Source organism: Mauremys reevesii, linkage group 4 (assembly GCF_016161935.1).
Source record: "Mauremys reevesii isolate NIE-2019 linkage group 4, ASM1616193v1, whole genome shotgun sequence".
In the NCBI taxonomy this organism is placed as follows: domain Eukaryota; kingdom Metazoa; phylum Chordata; order Testudines; family Geoemydidae; genus Mauremys; species Mauremys reevesii.
Window position 1 is genome coordinate 48,648,157 of NC_052626.1, and position 15,241 is coordinate 48,663,397.

General features: G+C 39.0%; 1 protein-coding gene across 10 annotated transcripts in view; it reads right to left on the reverse strand.

The window, feature by feature from the left end:
- Nucleotides 1-2,493: 2,493 nt before the first annotated feature.
- NUBPL (nucleotide binding protein like) overlaps nucleotides 2,494-15,241 on the reverse strand; it is a 157,050-nt gene continuing 144,302 nt past the window's right edge. For 9 of the 10 annotated variants that reach the window (XM_039538840.1, XM_039538838.1, XM_039538841.1 and 6 more), the window contains one exon: nucleotides 2,494-3,857. In XM_039538840.1, coding sequence (XP_039394774.1) covers nucleotides 3,795-3,857 — 63 coding nt within the window. In that variant the 3' untranslated portion in view covers nucleotides 2,494-3,794. Of the gene's footprint in view, nucleotides 3,858-11,715; nucleotides 12,058-15,241 lie in introns of those variants that run through there. The other variant, XM_039538839.1, reaches the window with a different exon arrangement.

Genomic DNA, 15,241 nt, shown 5'->3' on the forward strand with positions numbered 1-15,241 from the left:
GCCTTAGATGCACCAATCAGTGAAGGAACCTGATGGCTTTGTTCAATTAATTCCCAGGAATACCAGATACTGATCTAGTAAAAAGTTAGGTGGGTCAAGTTTTTGAAGTAATTCTAAATTTTATTTCTGCTTTCAGATCTATCCTGATCCAGAAACGTGATTCAGTCTGTTGCTAACTACTGTGCTGTCATTTTTGAAATACTTTTATTTGGCAATATTTAACAGGTAATTATTAAAATACCCCCACTAGAACAACATAACATACATGAGAACATTAAAATGGTGTTTTTAAAAAGTTTCCATGCAGCTTGCAGACATTTCACTCTTGTGACATTTCCATTTAACCAGCTTCCTCATTTTCATGTAGTTTCCCTTTCTGAAGTGAAATGCTGCCATGGTGGGCTTCTTTGGTATTTTCCCCACCACAAAGATGTTACATTTAATTATATTGCAGTCACTTATTACTGGGTGGTTCAGCTCTATTCACCTCTTGGACCAGATCCCGTGCTCCAGTTAGGACTAGATCAAGAATTGCCTCTCCTCTTGTGGGTTCCAGAACTAGCTGCTCCAAGAAGCAGCCATTAATGGTGTCTAGAAATTTTATCTCTGCATCCTGTCCTGAAGCGACATGTATCTAGTCAAAATGGGGATAACTGAAATCCTCCATTATTATAGCGTTTTCTATTTTTAAAGCCTCTCTAATCTGCCTAAGCATTTCACAGTCACCATCACCATCCTGGTCAGGTGGTCGGTACTATATTCCTATTGCTATATTCTTATTATTCAAGCATGCAATTTCTATGCAGAGAGTCTACAGTACTGTTTAATTCATTGAAGATTTTTACTAAATTTGACTCTATGCTTTCTTTCACATATAGTGCCACTACCCCATAAGCATGACCTGGACTGTCATTCTGATATATTTTGTGCCTGGTATCAGTGTCCCAACTGATTCATCATTTCACTAAGTTTCTGTGATGCCTATTATATTAATATCCTCATTTCATACCAAGTATCAGAGGGGTGGCCATGTTAATCTGTATCCACAAAAACAAGGCGGAGTCCGGTGGCACCTTAAAGACTAACAGATGTATTTGGGCATAAGCTTTTGTGGGTAAAAAACCCACTACTTCAGATGCATGGAGTGAAAATTACAGATACAGGCATAAATATATATACATGAAGAGAAGGGAGTTACCTTACAAGTGGAGACCCAATGCTGAAGGCCAATTCAGGGAGGGTGGATATGGTCCACACCCAATAATTGATGAGAAGGTGTCAATACCAAGAGAGGGAAAATTGCTTTTGTAGTGAGCCAGCCACTCCCAGTCTCTATAGGTCTCTGAAGGCTATGAGCTCCTTGCACCAAATGCACCCACACACCACCTGTCCACAAAGCAGGTAATCATACATGCTGAGCCAATGGAGCATCTTGCAAAGCAAACTCACCATATTTTACAGCAATCCAATTAACCTTCAACCATAGGCGCTGGCTCCGTGGACACTCGAGGTCTGGAGCACCCATGGAAAAAATATAGTGGGTGCTCAACACCCACTGGCAGCCCCATGAACATTAAACATTATTTACAAATATGCACAGGGCAATCCTTTCATGAAGGCATTTAATTAAAAAGCATTTTGCATATTCTTTTGGAAACTATGTTTGCAAGTTTTCCCAAGACACTGGTAGTTAACCGAAAGGTATTAAAGGTAGCTTAATAGCAGCAAGACTAGAAAGAGTAAAATCTAGAGTTTTGTTTTAAGAAAAAAAGAAAAAAAAAAAGGACATTATAAAAACCTAACTTGATCCCTCAGACCAACCCAGGATGTGGAGAAACACGAAAGATAAACAAAGAGCCCTTTAATTGAATTCTGATAGTCCTAATCCTGAACTGGAAATGTCAGTAGCCACTCACAAACTTGCTAACATCAAGAGTGAAGATAATGAATACTAAATTTGGCAAGCCTGACAGACTTTTTTAAACTTGAAAAACAACTTTGGAAATCCGAGCTTCGCACTGAGAGTTAACATGTCCTACGGTATTATGCTGATGTGAGCCCTACAAATGTTAACAGACATACACATATGTAGATAAATTAATATTACTATGGTGGGTGCATCAGAAATGCCTATATAGAGGCAAAACTTCTTACCAAACCAACAAGGCAAATAGTTACCAATGAAGTGAGAAGAGGAAGCACACCATTAAGTGTTTAATTTTTGTAAAATATATCACTAGACAATTGCAAATGCTTGGATACTTATGTTTGAATAAAGGTACAATCCAAAAGCTGGAAATAACATGGCTACTGAAACAGCTGAAGGGCAATTTTACTTCTCAGCACTTTTTTCAAGTACATAAATGAAAGCTAAGTTAAAAAAATCAGTCATCTTTAAATACCTTATTTTTCATATTTACAAAACTCCACTGAAGTCTGAGATTCAATTAATAATTTGAAGCAAAGTTTTAAATTTGACTTTCAGTGCATATGTTTTAAGTGTTCCCAGGCTCAAAGAATGCCAAATTCTATTTTATGTCATATTATTTCAAGAGGAGAAAAGCGACAGGAACAATGGTATACACAAAGGGTGGAATCCAGGCCCTAGTGAAGTCAATGGCAAAACTCGCATAAGGATACATATCTGAATGGTGTGAAATAGTCTGAATATAAATTCAAACTTCTAATTGTAAATGGAAGCCTGTGCTACAGAATCATGTTTTTTACGTCCATAGAAATTGTACCATCAGAAAAAGAAGGATCATAGGACAAGACAATAAAAAACAAAAAGAAGTCTTGCAGTTTGAAGATCGTATCTTAGTTTGCTTCTTTAGTTACATCTTTAGTGTATACATTCAGATCCTGCATTGTTACTTTGATTTGGGAACACATGCTTATATGCAGTCATAAAATTAATTTATTTTTGTCATTGATTTTCCATGTCAAATTGAACTCAGATATGATATGTGGTTTATAATGTGCTGTTATCTAGTTTTCTATATGGGTTCAACATAACACAAAGCAGGCAAGTAATTTGCCTACAGGTCATATAGTCTATTATCCTATAAGTAGGAAATTACCTCATAACCCAATATAATCCAATAGGGAAGAAATTTGTTCTTGAACCATTAGGAAAAATCATTACAGAATATGCAGATCTATCATATTGTTTTTGAGGCTTAAGTTGAGATGTACACTAACATATGGTAATTACACAGTTTTCAGTTGGCTAATTAAGTCCTTGATGCTTTGCCCAATTTAAGGCCATGATGGCAATTTAACAAGAGCACCGAGGTCTGAATAAAAATGTACATAAGTTGGGGAAATTGCAGATGCCCTCATCTTTTATATAGTTGTGTGCCTATAATCCTCAACATGCCATGGTCCACCTTTGAGTTTTGCTGCTTGGACAAAGATGGCACATTGTATTCTGGGACTGGAGTTTCCACAGGCTGAACCTTCACATTAAAACTGAGGGAAACTCCATTGCTGAATGATGCACTTTGTCCTTGTTGTTCAAGGATATTAAAAATCAGCAGCGGACGACCATATATAAATGTCAGGTACCACCCATTTTCCTTCTGAATCCTTGAATCCATTTGAATGTAACCAAATGATGTCATGACAAAAAAAATAACGATACTTTCAAACTTTGTTTCCTAAACTTCAAAACAATTTTCTTACAAATACAATACATAATCCATAGACATATATTTCTGCTTGTTCCACCACTGCTTACACCATCAAGTCACTTTATTGTTAAGTTCTGATCACAGGTACCCAAGATGAGCACGTCATGCTGGAGGAGTTGGCAATCTCTTTACTATTTCAGTAGCTATCCTTAGATAGGCTTTGGCCTGTAAAAACAAAAACATATCGATCACCTTTTCTTTTCTATAAGAAAGCATAAGAAATATAAAAACTTCTGTTCATTCTATGTTCTTGCACACACATTCAGAGAAGTATTTCAATTTCAATGTTGCCTTTTTGTAGTTAAGTTTTAATTATTATTATTTTATTTCAAGTGTTAGTAAGTATCAAGGAAAAATCAACTCCAAATATGGTCAGTTATTTGTTAAATTCCAGTCCAAAACTCAGCGGAGCAATCTGCCCTGTCCAGCAGGCAGTGTTTGTGTTCTTCCAGGAAAAACTTTGTGTATTGTGAAGGACCCTTTCGTTCCTGACAGAAAATGTTATTCCTCAAGTTCCTCCGTCCTGCCAAGTTGGTTGAGATGCTGCATACACAATTTCAAACTTCAGACAAAAAACAAATAAAATACTAAAAAGCCAAGTGAATTACATCATTACACACTGGGGTGCACTAAGGAGAATATTACATAGAGTCAACAGGGATTAAAAATTAAAATACTTTTTAAAAGACCATTTTCCCAAGAGATTCATGTGGATGTCCAAAGGGACCAAATTCCAAGTGATTAAAGACCATCCCAGTAACGGTCAATCACACACCAACCTATGGTGAGATGGTGGAGTCCCTAACAGGGTAGATGCTGTCAGAACATGGACGCTCACCAAAATAACATTCAAGGAGATGGTCTTATTATATATACCAAGGTCCTTTTCCATTAACAACTTTAAAAGCCAACAAAGCCAGGTTCATTATCAAACTGATCACAGATTCATAGACTAAGTTCAGAAAGGACCAGTACTCTGACATAGCACAGACCACTGAGTTGGACCCAGTAATCCCTGTATAAAGCTCAATAATTGGTGTCTGAACTACAGCATATCTTTTAGAAAGGCATTCAGTCTTGGTTTACCACTGTGATATCAGGTGCAACTCTTGTTACCTAAGTGTTCACATACCCATAGAACTGGCCCTCAAGTTTTGGGTACATAAGGAATGCGGGATCAAGGCCTTTATAAATAGTACACAATGCGAGTATAATATAATCACAATTGACCAAATGAAGGGCCCCAGTGCTACAAAGACAAAGGCACATGATTAACTTTATTCATGTGAGCAATCCCACTGAAGTCAATAGGACTACTCACTTACCTAAGTCTTTGCATGGTCAGCCTCAAGTGCAGTGGCAGTATGCTGACACTGCTAAGACTTGTTTAAAATAAGAACTACCAGGATGAACAACAATATTCCTATTCTGCAGTTCAGCTTGGAGGCAGATTTTTTTCTTTTGAAAGCAATTTAGAACATTAATACTGCCTATGAGAGAGGTCCAGAAATGCAATTCTAATAATGTAATTATAGTTAGCATTTTTTCAGAAGACTAGCATTAATGTCTCTCTCATATTTCCTCCATATGCCCATTCTATAATGATAGTTTCTGTGGGTACTGTATAATGTAACTAAATGAAACAGTAGCAGACTTCTCTACAACCATTAATCTACCAATCTGTGCACTTATAAAGCAGTGCTAAATCAAGGTGACAAATAGTTAACTGAAGAAACTCTCCAAGAGATTCTGAAGAATTTAGTTCTGTTTAATCATTCCTACCAGATAGGAAATAAGTCTTGTGCTAGGAGTTACTTAACATTCTTCAACACATTTGTAGAATACAATTCTACACCAGTGGGATAAGCTTGTCTTATTTGCACAGTTATGTTGTTTTGGAAAAGGCAAGCTATTTTTAAAAACAGAATCCCAAATTATTAGATACAATTCTGTTTACCGTTTAGTACTATACATGCTTCAAAAATTCTTACTTTACTGTATAAAGTGTTAAGCTCTTTAATAAGAGAATGATTTAGGGTAATTTCATTATCAGCAAAACCAGCCACCACAACTCACTTTTATAGTCCTCAAAATAGAGTACAGAAGAAAAGTATGGAGACAGCACAGTTATGATGCATTAGTTTGCATATAATTATGATGTAACCCCACAAAAAATGTTTTAAGAAATAATTTTCCACAATGTAGTTACAAGCAAGTCTGACATCACTGAGTGAAACAGAATGAAATGAAAATGTATAAAAAACTTCTATTCACAATTCACTAGGAAGTACAAACAGGAGGTATGTCTTGGAGTTAGTTCTTTAAGTTAGACTTAAGCCATCAGAATTATAAAGTCCCATTCCTATACCACAACAGTCAAGCCTTCACTTTTCAATAAAATTCCCATCAAAGATGAGGTGCAATCCTGCTCCCCCTTACCCACAATATGCATATAAAACCCGATGCACTGCAAAAACGATGTTTCTACTTCCAGAGCAGAAGGAGTGAGGAGACAGGCCACGGTGTCTCAATAGAGGTAGACTATACATCCCTTTGCAGGCTGTGGTGACCAAAATTTCAAGGCCTTGAAACCAAATTCATTTTTGAAACTGGGTTTTTCAGACCCTGGTCAAGGTAAAAAAGGAAAAGATCTTCCCACACTCGGGATTTTCACTAGCCATTTTTTTAAAAAGCAAAAACAAAAACAGCTACCCAGCTAGTTTATGCAACCAAGAATGTGTCCAAGAGCAGGGATTTTTCTAGAGAGCATTTTCCTCTTTTTCCACAAGGAGGGGTTGGCTCATAGAGGCAGCTATCTTTGACTTGTCTGAACACAACTTTCTGATGTGGAGAAGTGCCTAATCCAGGGGTGGGCAAACTTTTTGGCCTGAGGGCCACATCGGGGAATAAAATTGCATGGAAGGCCATGAATGCTCAGAAAATTGGGGTTGGGGTGCAGGAGGAGGTGAGGGCTCTGGGGTGTGGCTAGGGATGAGGAGCTTGGGGTGTAGGAGGGTGCTCTGGGCTGGGACCGAGAGGTTCAGAGGGTGGGAGGGGGATCAGGGCTGGGGCAGGAGTGTGGGAAGGGTGCAGGTTCTGGCTGGGGGTGCGGGCTCTGGGGTGGGACTGGGGATGAGGGGTTGGGGGTGCAGGAGGGTGCTCCAGGCTGGGATTAAGGGGTTTGGAGAACGGGAGGGGGATCAGGGCTGGGGCATGGGGAGAGCCACGTGGTGTGGTCCCAACCCAGTGCCCTGGCTGGAGTGCCAGAGCGGGGCCGAGCCGCATGGTATGGCTCGTGGGTCAGCCTAAAATGGCTTGCAGGCCGGATCTGGCCCGCGGGCCATAGTTTGCCCACCCCTGGCCTAATCCAACCATCCAGCCCAACCATATTTCTGTGCAGCCTCTACCACTTATTATGTGCAGCTGTGGTCTTCCCTCTGCTAAGGGAGAGTATATCAATCCTCTCCCTGCTAACCATGTGAATGAGACTGTGAAGAGAAGACATTTTTCAATTACCTATATACGAGTAATAGAAGTCTGGGAAAAAAGCAAGAAGAACTGGGAATTCTTACTGATGAGAAGAAATTTGATATATCTGGCATTACTGAAATTCAGTGTGATGACTTGTGTGATTGGAATGTTAAAATCACAGGTTATAACTGTTCAGGAAGGACAGAGTAAACAAGAAAGGTGTGTGTGCGGGGGGGGGGGGGAGGATTGGCACTCTACATTAACACCATTACCTGTTTTAGAGTTACTGATAACTCAGAGCCACAGGATTGTTAATGCATACAGATCAATATGCAAACTAATAAAGCCCAAGAGGGTGTATGGTTGGAGGCCTGTTACCGACCACTGAATCAAATCCGAGAACAGGATGAGTTAGTCCTTAAACACATCTGCAACATGTAGAAAATAAAATTGTGTTGTGATGAAAGTCTTCAGTTTAGAAGCCACATGCTAGAGGTCTCAAAGTTTCTAAAAATGATATGATAATTTTCTAACACAAAAGATACTGCACCCAACACAAGATAATTCTATTTTGGGCCTTATTATGATGCATAAAGATGAATTAATCACCAAACTGGAAGCTGGTGGTTGCCTTGGGACCAGAGATCATAATCTGATACATTAAATATTGGCGGGGGCAGTCCCAACTAGTAGTAGATTTATTTGGTGCTTCAAAAGGGGTTAATTTCTGAAAACTAATAAAAAGTATGAGTGAAAATGTGTGGGAGCACAAATGTAGACAGAAAAGTGATGAAAATTGTGAGTTCTTTAAGAAGACATTAGATGGCCAAACAGTCATGATTCCACATTCAAAAAAACTTTGGCCAAAAGCCCATCCTGATACAGTGGTTAAGTGAAGGCAGCAATTCGAAATAAAAAAAGCAATACCTAACAAATGGAAAATGGGAGAAATAAATAGGAACTGATATAAATCAGAAGATATGAAGTGCAGAATACTGATAAGGGAAGCTAAAGGCATGATGGAAAAGTCCATGGCTGGTGGCGCCAGGGACAACAGAGAGCTTTTTACATATAACAACAATAACAACAACAGAAATCTTAGCAATGGTGCAGACCCATTCCTAAATGGAGATGGTAAAAATGCTAATAATTATGCTGAAAAGACAGGAGCATTCAATAAATATTTCATTTTTGTATCTGAAAGAAGGATGATGTACTCATATCAGATGAAGATAATGAAATACTTTTAAGTCCATAGTAACTGAGAAGGATGTTTGAAGTATTTAGCTACCAGCTTCTAACAATTATAGGTCTGTCAGTCTGACATTGACCCTGGGCAAGATAATAAAGAAATTGATATGGGACTCAATTAGGGCTGTCAAGTAATTAAAAAAATTAATCATGACTAAATGCGTGATTAAAAAAAATTAATCGCAATGTTAAACAATAATAGAATAGCATTTATTTAAATATTTTTGGATGTTTTCTATGTTTTCAAATATATTGATTTCAATTACAACACAGAATACATGTACAGTGCTCACTTTATATTTATTTTTTATTACAAATATTTGCACTGTAAAAAAGAAATAGTATTTTTCAATTCACCTAATACAAGTACTGTAGTACAATCTCTTTATCATGAAAGTTGAACATACAAAAGTAGAATTATGTACAAAAAAACCTGAATTCAAAAATAAAAATATAAAACTTTAGAGCCTACAAGTCCACTCAGTCCTACTTCTTTTTCAGTCAATTGCTCAGACAAATAAGTTTGTTTACATTTGCAGAAGATAATACCTTACAAAAAGGCTACAACTATTACGTCTTCACAGTTACCTTTATCAACCAAGCCTGTAAGCTCATCAAAACAAGATAGTTTGACAGAGTCTGTTTTCCATAAATCCATGTTACTGGCATTCATTCTATTATCCACCTTTAATTCTTTATTAATTGAGCTGTCTATTAATCGCAGTTAATTAATGCGATTAACTCTGTCAATGTTATGTTAACCACATAACATTCTGATTAAAAAATCGGCACTATACAATATCCACAGAACATACACTGAATGGATTAAGAACCAGCTAACAGATCTTAAAAATTACACCTCTACCCCAATAGAACGCGACCTGATATAACAAGAATTCAGATATAATGTGGTAAAGCAGTGGGGAGCCCCGGGCCCTTTAAAGCGCCACCTGAGCCCCGCTGCTTTACTGCGTTATATCTGAATTTGTGTGGCGCCCAGGGCCCTTTCAATCACTGCCCGAGCTCCGCTGCCAGAGCTCCGGCGGTGATTTAAAGGGCTCAGGGATCCCTGTAGTGGCTGGAGCACTGGTCCCTTTAAATCACCGGCAGGGAAGCCGGTCCAGTCCAGCACGGCGTACCAGTACGCCGTACTGGACCAAACGCAATATAACGTGGTCTCGCCTATAAGGCAGTGAGATTTTTTGGCTCCTGAGGACCGCATTACATCAGGGTAGAGGTGTAGTTGTCAGTGGGGAATCAGTATTGAATGGAGGTGTTTCTAGTGGAGTCCCATAGGACTGGTACTATTCAACATTTTCATCAATGATCTGGAAGTAAATATAAATTACTGCTGATAAAATTTGTGGATGACAGATTGGAAGTGTGGTAAATAATGAGGAGGACATGGCAGCTATATAGTGTGATCTAGATCACTTGGTAAATGGGGCCCATTCAAACAAAACACAGCCAAATGCAAATTTATATATCTAGGAACCAGGAATGCAGGCCATACACTCAGAATGGTAGACTGTACATTGAAAAGCAGCGACTCTGAAAATTATTTAGGGGTCATAATGAATAAGCTACTCGACATGAGCTTCCAGTGTGATGCTGTGCCAAAAATGGTTAATGTGATGCTTAGATGTATAAACAAGAGAGAAGTGAGTAAGAGCAGGCAGGTGATTTTATCTCTGCATACGCCACTGGTGAAACTGATACTGGAATACTGCATCCAGTTCTGGGCTCCGTGTTTTAAAAAGGATGCTGGAAAACTGGAGAGGGCAAAGAGAAGGGCCACAACAATGATTCGAAGGCTAAAGAAAATGGATTACAGTGACAGGCTCAACTGGTTTAGTTTTTGAGAGACTTAAAGAGATTAAATTGTTCAACTCAAAAAGCAGCATGAGAGGTGACTTGATTACAGTTTATAAGTATCTTCATAGGGAGAAAATACCAGGTACTGAAGGGCTCTTTAATCTAGCAGAGAAGGGCACAACAAGAACAAGTGGTTGGAAGCGGACACCAGAGAAATTCAAATTACAAATCAAGCCCAAATTCTGCACAGTGAGAGGGATTAAGCACTGGGAAAAACTACCAATGGAAGCAGTCTATTCTGTATCCCTTGATGTCTTCAAATCAAGCCTGCATGCCGCCTTTCTGAAAGATAGGCTTTAGCCAAACACAAATTATCCTTAAGTCAAACAAAAGGTATTAGACTCAATTACCGTGGTAAGTGGGTGAAATGTAATGTCCTGTGATATAAAGAAGGTCAGACTAGATGACCTAATGGTTCCTTCTGACCTTAAACTACACAAATCTATGACTCAAAGGACAGGGTATATACATTTTATCACTGGGAATAATGTGTGATGTGTGTAAAAAGGCACTAGGCTTTGAGGTGTCGGTACACATCCCAGTGTGCCTTTGGCCCCTTTAAAACTGGTAGCGATAGACACATGGCACATGACTTGGAATAAGCATGTGACCTACAGGAAGCCAGACATAAGGCTTCCTGCCTCTTACACAGGGACAGGCAGCAGATGGGGAGAGATTCAAGATTAAGGAAGCTCCAGTGTGGAACTCTTCACAGCAGTCAGGCTATCAGGAGAAGTATGTGCCCTCCCCACTTCCCACCTGTGCAAAGCAGGAAAGGTCTGGTACGTAGTGTTTTGTTTTATTTTGAGCTTTTTTCCATCTTCAGTTTATTAATACAGCAACCCTGAGGAAAGGGATGTGGATCTAAACTCTTAACATTTTGGCTTTATTTGAGCTGCCTCAGCTGATGCAATCTGCCCACTGATTTACACAGTGGCCAGAGAGTTGCGTAGAACACAGATCCATAGCTCATCACCCTGCCTAGGGATAGCACGGAACACTACACTTCCCCCTCCCTAGATGTAGCAGCCATTGCTTGGCCATGTGTGTCCCGGTCTTATGAGAAGATAACCCTTCATCATACACACAACTTAGTTCCTGTGGACTGAATCAGGATTTGGGCAGTAAACATCAATATACACATACCAATGAATGGAACATAAAACTGTAGGTCACTTTTTAACAACACATTTCAGTTTTAAAAGATTTCAGAAATGCAATATTAAAATTTTCTACCTCAAGGTTAGAGAACAGTTTAATTAGGTGATTTGACCCAGACTTGTTTCCTCCAAAGCGATTAAAAAGTGAAATCTTTACCTTGGTGAGAAATTCAGTTGTTTATTCAAAGCTAATAAAAATTCAGTAACACAAACAACATATGTGAAAGATCTAAACAGGATCTCAAATTATCAATGCTCCTTTCATTACACAAACTCAACTCTACATATATTGAACTTCTTCTCCTATTCATGATCTTTTTAATGTGCCATCTGTAGACTTGAATAATACTGCTGAGTTCAGTTGTTTATTCTCTCATTACTAAGCAACAGAAGATGGCTTGCAACCAAAATAGAAGGTTTTTTTTCTTTTTGGGTGGAAAGGGCCTGGAGAGATGAAGAGGATTTTGAGTTCGTATCCATACTCGCAGCCACTTTCCTATTAATACAAAATGATTCATCTTTAGAGATTATAGTTTTTCTTTTGTTATTTGGAGGCTCTCTAATAGGAATTAGTTTATAGTCCATCTTTCTGGAAGCAAGCACTTCATCTGTGGAAATTTAAAGAAAAATAGACAATTTCAAATTTAGCAATAACTTACTGGACAGTTATCTGGAGGTCAAAAACTCCCTCCTGTTGCTTTGTGGGGCTGAGGGGAGCAGAAGAGCACAAAAAGGGGCAGAAACGCTTTGAAAACAGAAAGAGGGTGTGTGTAAGTAGAGCCTAATTAGCACAGTCCCTTCTTCACCAATGCTACATGGACTGGGCTCTGTGGGTATTTATTTAAAGGGAGGGCGGAGGTATATTGCAAGGAAGAAGTGTTGAGGAGTTGTCACTCTAGCTCTACACACACACACCCCTTGAAAACTGGCATAAAATACTGCCAGACAAAAAAAGTGGAATTCCACGGTTTGCTGGCCAAGCCAAAAAAATCAGTTATATGCCCAGCTCTAAAGGTGACTCAATATAGCAGATGACGCCAATCTACAATGCACCAAAGACACTGCATAATTCACCACCTGAAACTCAGGGATGGACTAAATATACAGAAGGCTTCCTTAATGCTAATCTGCAAACTCAACAAAACTAGTAATGGAATTTTCCACCAATCCTAAATCTGTCAGGAGCCATGGTTCCACAAACTGTGAGGCATCACCTGTGGGTCTTGGCTGGATAACAGCACTAGGTTCTGTAATCCGTCAACACATTTTGCAACCTGTGTCCTTATGCCACATTCCTGAAACTGAGACAGAGCATGGACAATCCCATTATCGACACCAGAAACGTACTACACAGAAAATATGTTAAATAAATGGCAGTGCAATACATATGCCCTTACCAGCCACATTACTTCATTGACTCTGAATTAATGTGAACCTCTGCCTGTTTGTCACACCAAAACCAAAACCATTTATTTCTAAATTCCTCAACTCAAATAGTGACAGCCACCAATATCAGAAAAAAAACTTAACAGAAGTAATCTCTTATTGTACTATGCTCTGCCCACTCCTCAGGCCACCTCTATGCACACCAATTCCCTTGGTAATGAACTCCAAAAACAATTTTCCGAGAGGTGTCAGACAGTTCCCATTAACTCTGATCCTAGCATCCAATTGGATCACTTAACTGATAACCCATTAAACTGCTATAAGAATGCTTCCCCTAATCCAAATCTGACCTTCCTTCTTTTGGTCATCCTGACAAAGCGATGAGGCTTCTTGGCTCCAGAAGTGACAGCCACCACATGGGCACAAAAGACCCTAGCCAAGGCCCCTGCCTTACACGCAAAATTTAAATACCACAATAGTTATTTATACCTGTTTTAGAGGGGCTTTCGTAGCTTGATTGTCCTTATCAACACCTCTACATTACCTAAGTTGTCTCTGGGTATCCATGATACACCCTGTCTTGAATCCAATTCAGTTCTCGAGTATGTTAACTATGCTGGGCCTTCTGCCTTTTCTGAAGACAGTGGGACCCCAAGCACTCTGTCATCTCCAGAAATGCTCTCAACAGGCAGCTGTGCTCTACTGATCATATTTCCTGCCAAGAGGAAGTAATTGAAATAGTGAACTGCCTCACGTGCAAGCTCGTTTCCCTCACATCTGACCATTCTAATGTTATGCTAAACCTTTCAAAGGCTGAACATGGTGTGGAGCATTGGCATGGCTGTGTCAAAACAGTAATATTCCTCAAACTGAGGACTGAACAAGTTACTATTTTTGCAATGAACAGGGAGTAATGTTGCATTTTGCAACCTGTGTCCTTATGCCACATTCCTTAACCATGGCTACTGCTGCACCAAATGAGGACTATGAAAGTGAACATAATTGAGAATCAATACTGTCTTTAAGGGAAGCTTTGAAGGTAAGATAAATGGTTGATAATCCTGTATCATCCATTAGCTTTTTTAGGCACCACACCCAGGAGGAGAGCTGTAGATCGCCACTGGTAATTTCAAGAAAGGAACAACTATTCTTTCTACCTGATGTTTTCTCAAACTATTTGTTCTAGTTCTTTAATAGATTATAGATTTTCAGGCCACACATGCAACCTTTCCCCCTCATATGTAGGCTTGGCAGAATTTGATTTATTTTTTATAATTTTGATGGATAATATTGATATTTATTTTTAAGACTTTTTTTTTCCAATTCTTATCTATTTAAATTTTCAAAGTTGTGGGAAATTACGGGGGGGAGGGAGAAGGGGGAGAGAGAGGGCCAGACAAAGAGGGGTAAACAATAATTGTTTAATGACAGTAAATGTTGAGATTCAAAAAGTTGAAGCTTTAAAACACAAACTCTCAACATCATATATCAAAATATACAAAGTAAATATCCTTAAATCAAACTCTAATATGTTCCCAAGCAGCATTTTTCTCACTTTGTCTATCTGTAAATGTCAATTTTTGATAGAAATACTTCTTAATCGGTTTGTGTGTGTACTGTGTAATAGACATTTACGAACATTTATTGATAAAAAACTAATCCTTCCAAGCCTACTCACATGGGATCTGAAACCCTACCAGATGTCCCTTACATATATATGCCCCATCTGTCTTGTTAGGAATAATCCCATAGTAGGGTCCTTAGCACCTCTAATTTAACTGGAGATTGGTCTGAAAGGGATTGAGGGTAGTGACAGCAACCACCTAATCAGCTTGCTGAACTTGTCTTACCCATCCAATATACCAGGGTCGCTGTCTTTTTGTAAGCATGGAGCTGGGGAGTTGGTAAATGGCCTTCCTTAGGGTAGCTCCCCTGAAGGCTTCTAGGAGTCTTCTTTAGGAGCTAGAGAGCCCTCCCTCCTGTCTGCTCTCTCCCAGAACTGCCTACCAACTTTGGAGAACTTCCTCTTTTTAAGATCTTATTCCATCCTTAATGTGATTGGCAGGGCTGAAGGGGCAGTGCCAGCCTTGCCCACAGCCTCTCTTTAACCTCTTCATCACTGATGTGGGGATTATGTACCTTTTATTCTAGTCTTAACAGAATCTAAAAGGTGACAGTTAAACTCAGCACATTGGTTTCTGAGGACTCGGTTATTCTCCCTATAGCTCACTGTTTTATTCAGCTATGTATTATTTCAGCCCTATAACTCTATTTCATTTATAAATGTTCACTAAGGAAAGCGGAACAGATTTTTTTAATATTTCCAAATTTAAGGACAAGAGTGAAGCTAATTTCAACAGTGCAATGCATATTGTCCTCTATCTGAAAAAATATGTGGTTTTTCAT